This window comes from Octopus bimaculoides, chromosome 11 (genome assembly GCF_001194135.2).
Source record: "Octopus bimaculoides isolate UCB-OBI-ISO-001 chromosome 11, ASM119413v2, whole genome shotgun sequence".
NCBI lineage: Eukaryota > Metazoa > Mollusca > Cephalopoda > Octopoda > Octopodidae > Octopus > Octopus bimaculoides.
In genome coordinates this window covers 64,840,924-64,842,550 of record NC_068991.1, presented here as the reverse complement: position 1 = coordinate 64,842,550, position 1,627 = coordinate 64,840,924, and the positions used below count along the sequence as shown (strand labels likewise).

General features: G+C 35.3%; 1 protein-coding gene across 1 annotated transcript in view; it reads right to left on the bottom strand.

Annotated features, from left to right (window-relative positions):
- Window positions 1-1,627, bottom strand: part of LOC106870255 (cytochrome P450 2B4) — a 41,811-nt gene that overhangs the window by 36,634 nt on the left and 3,550 nt on the right. Inside the window, exon 2 of the mRNA XM_052971997.1 lies at window positions 593-818. Within this exon, the coding sequence (XP_052827957.1) occupies window positions 593-818 (226 nt within the window). The remainder of the gene's footprint in view (window positions 1-592; window positions 819-1,627) is intronic.

The following is a 1,627-nucleotide window of genomic DNA, read 5'->3' as shown; positions in this document are numbered from 1 at the left end:
ACAAGGAAAAACAAGGAACATAGTTTACAATGAGGTGTTATAATCACAACAGCAAGAAGGTATGTACATGATCACCTTCTTTTACGAAACTTCATTGACTTTCATATATTTATATTGATATACATATATATACGTGTGTTTGGGTGCGTGTGTGTATATACATCTCTATATATAAAGATGATGCGTAGTCTAGACGGCGTTTTTAGATTTCATTATTCTCTTTAACCCGGGCAACGCCGGGTATTTCTGCTAGTATATACATATATACGACGGGCTTCTTTCAGTTTCTGTCTACCAAATCCACTCACAAGGCTTTGGTCGGCTTGAGGCTATAGTAGAAGACACTTGCTCAAGGTGCCACGCAGTGGGACTGAACCCGTTTTGAGTTTCTTGCTAAAAACCGGTTTCCAAACTATTCTTTTATTGGTATCAAAAATTCTTTTTGTTGTTTGTCTGTTTGAATAGAATTTTCATTTCTGTCTGTGTGTTGGTGGGAATACTAGGGGTGAACTATTTCGTGAATAAGAAATGTAACTGAAACAATTATTTATAGCAAGTAAATTTCTGTTTCAAGACCTTTAATATTACTCACCTTTCACCAAATATTATATGATGTATAATACTCAAAGTGAACTGTGCCAATTGTGTTTTCAAGGAGAACGGTTTACCATTATAGGAGGCAAAAGCTTTACCCAATTCCTGAATTTCCAAATATATCTGTTCTTCTAGTTTTCTCTTGCCCACTCCTAAATCTCGGAACGCTGAAACGGTAAACTTCTTTACATCTTTCCATTCTTTTCCAATGCCAAAGAATATGCCTGAAACAATTATGAGGGTAAGAAAAGAACGTTCAAACATTTATTTGGTGGGGTGGATTTTTAAAACTGATAAGAAAATTAGAAAATATAAATAAATTACGCACAAGAGGGAAATTCAAACATGGATATTAGATTAATGTATGTATCAAATATGTACAGAAGATTATTTCTTTTTCTTGCTCAGAAAAGACTTGTACTATATAAGAAAATAGACATGAGTGACGTTTATGAGTTTTAGCGATTTGGAATTACAACTTGTCAAATCCTAAATTATAATAGAACCAATGCCTTCTTAGTAGTTTCCTTCTGGTTTGTGATTATATATATACATACACACATATGTATATATATATATATATATATATGACGCTACTTCTCTAAATGAAAACCTTACCTGTCGTTGTGGTTTTCTGGCGTAATGCAAAGCAAGCCTTGCTGTCCACTCAAGAAAATACATAGTAAATGATCCACAAGCACACAAGCAAACTGAGACTTCTACTTGTTCTATCTGCCAAAAGGTTTGCAAGACACCAGCAGGCCCCCAAGAGACACATTCGTGTCCATAGAACATCATTAACGCTTTATGTTATTGAAGCCCCGTTTGTCGTTCACGACAAGAGAATCCATCATATATATACGTATAATACAGAATGGGACAAGAACACAAAACCTCCAGACAGTTAGGTGATACAAGAAAGGGACAAAACATCCAGATAGACGATACAAAGAAAACACGGACAGGTCATTCGGAGTTTTCTCTCTTCTGTCGAGATCCAGATTCTCCTTGCAATTTCGGCCGGTTATATATA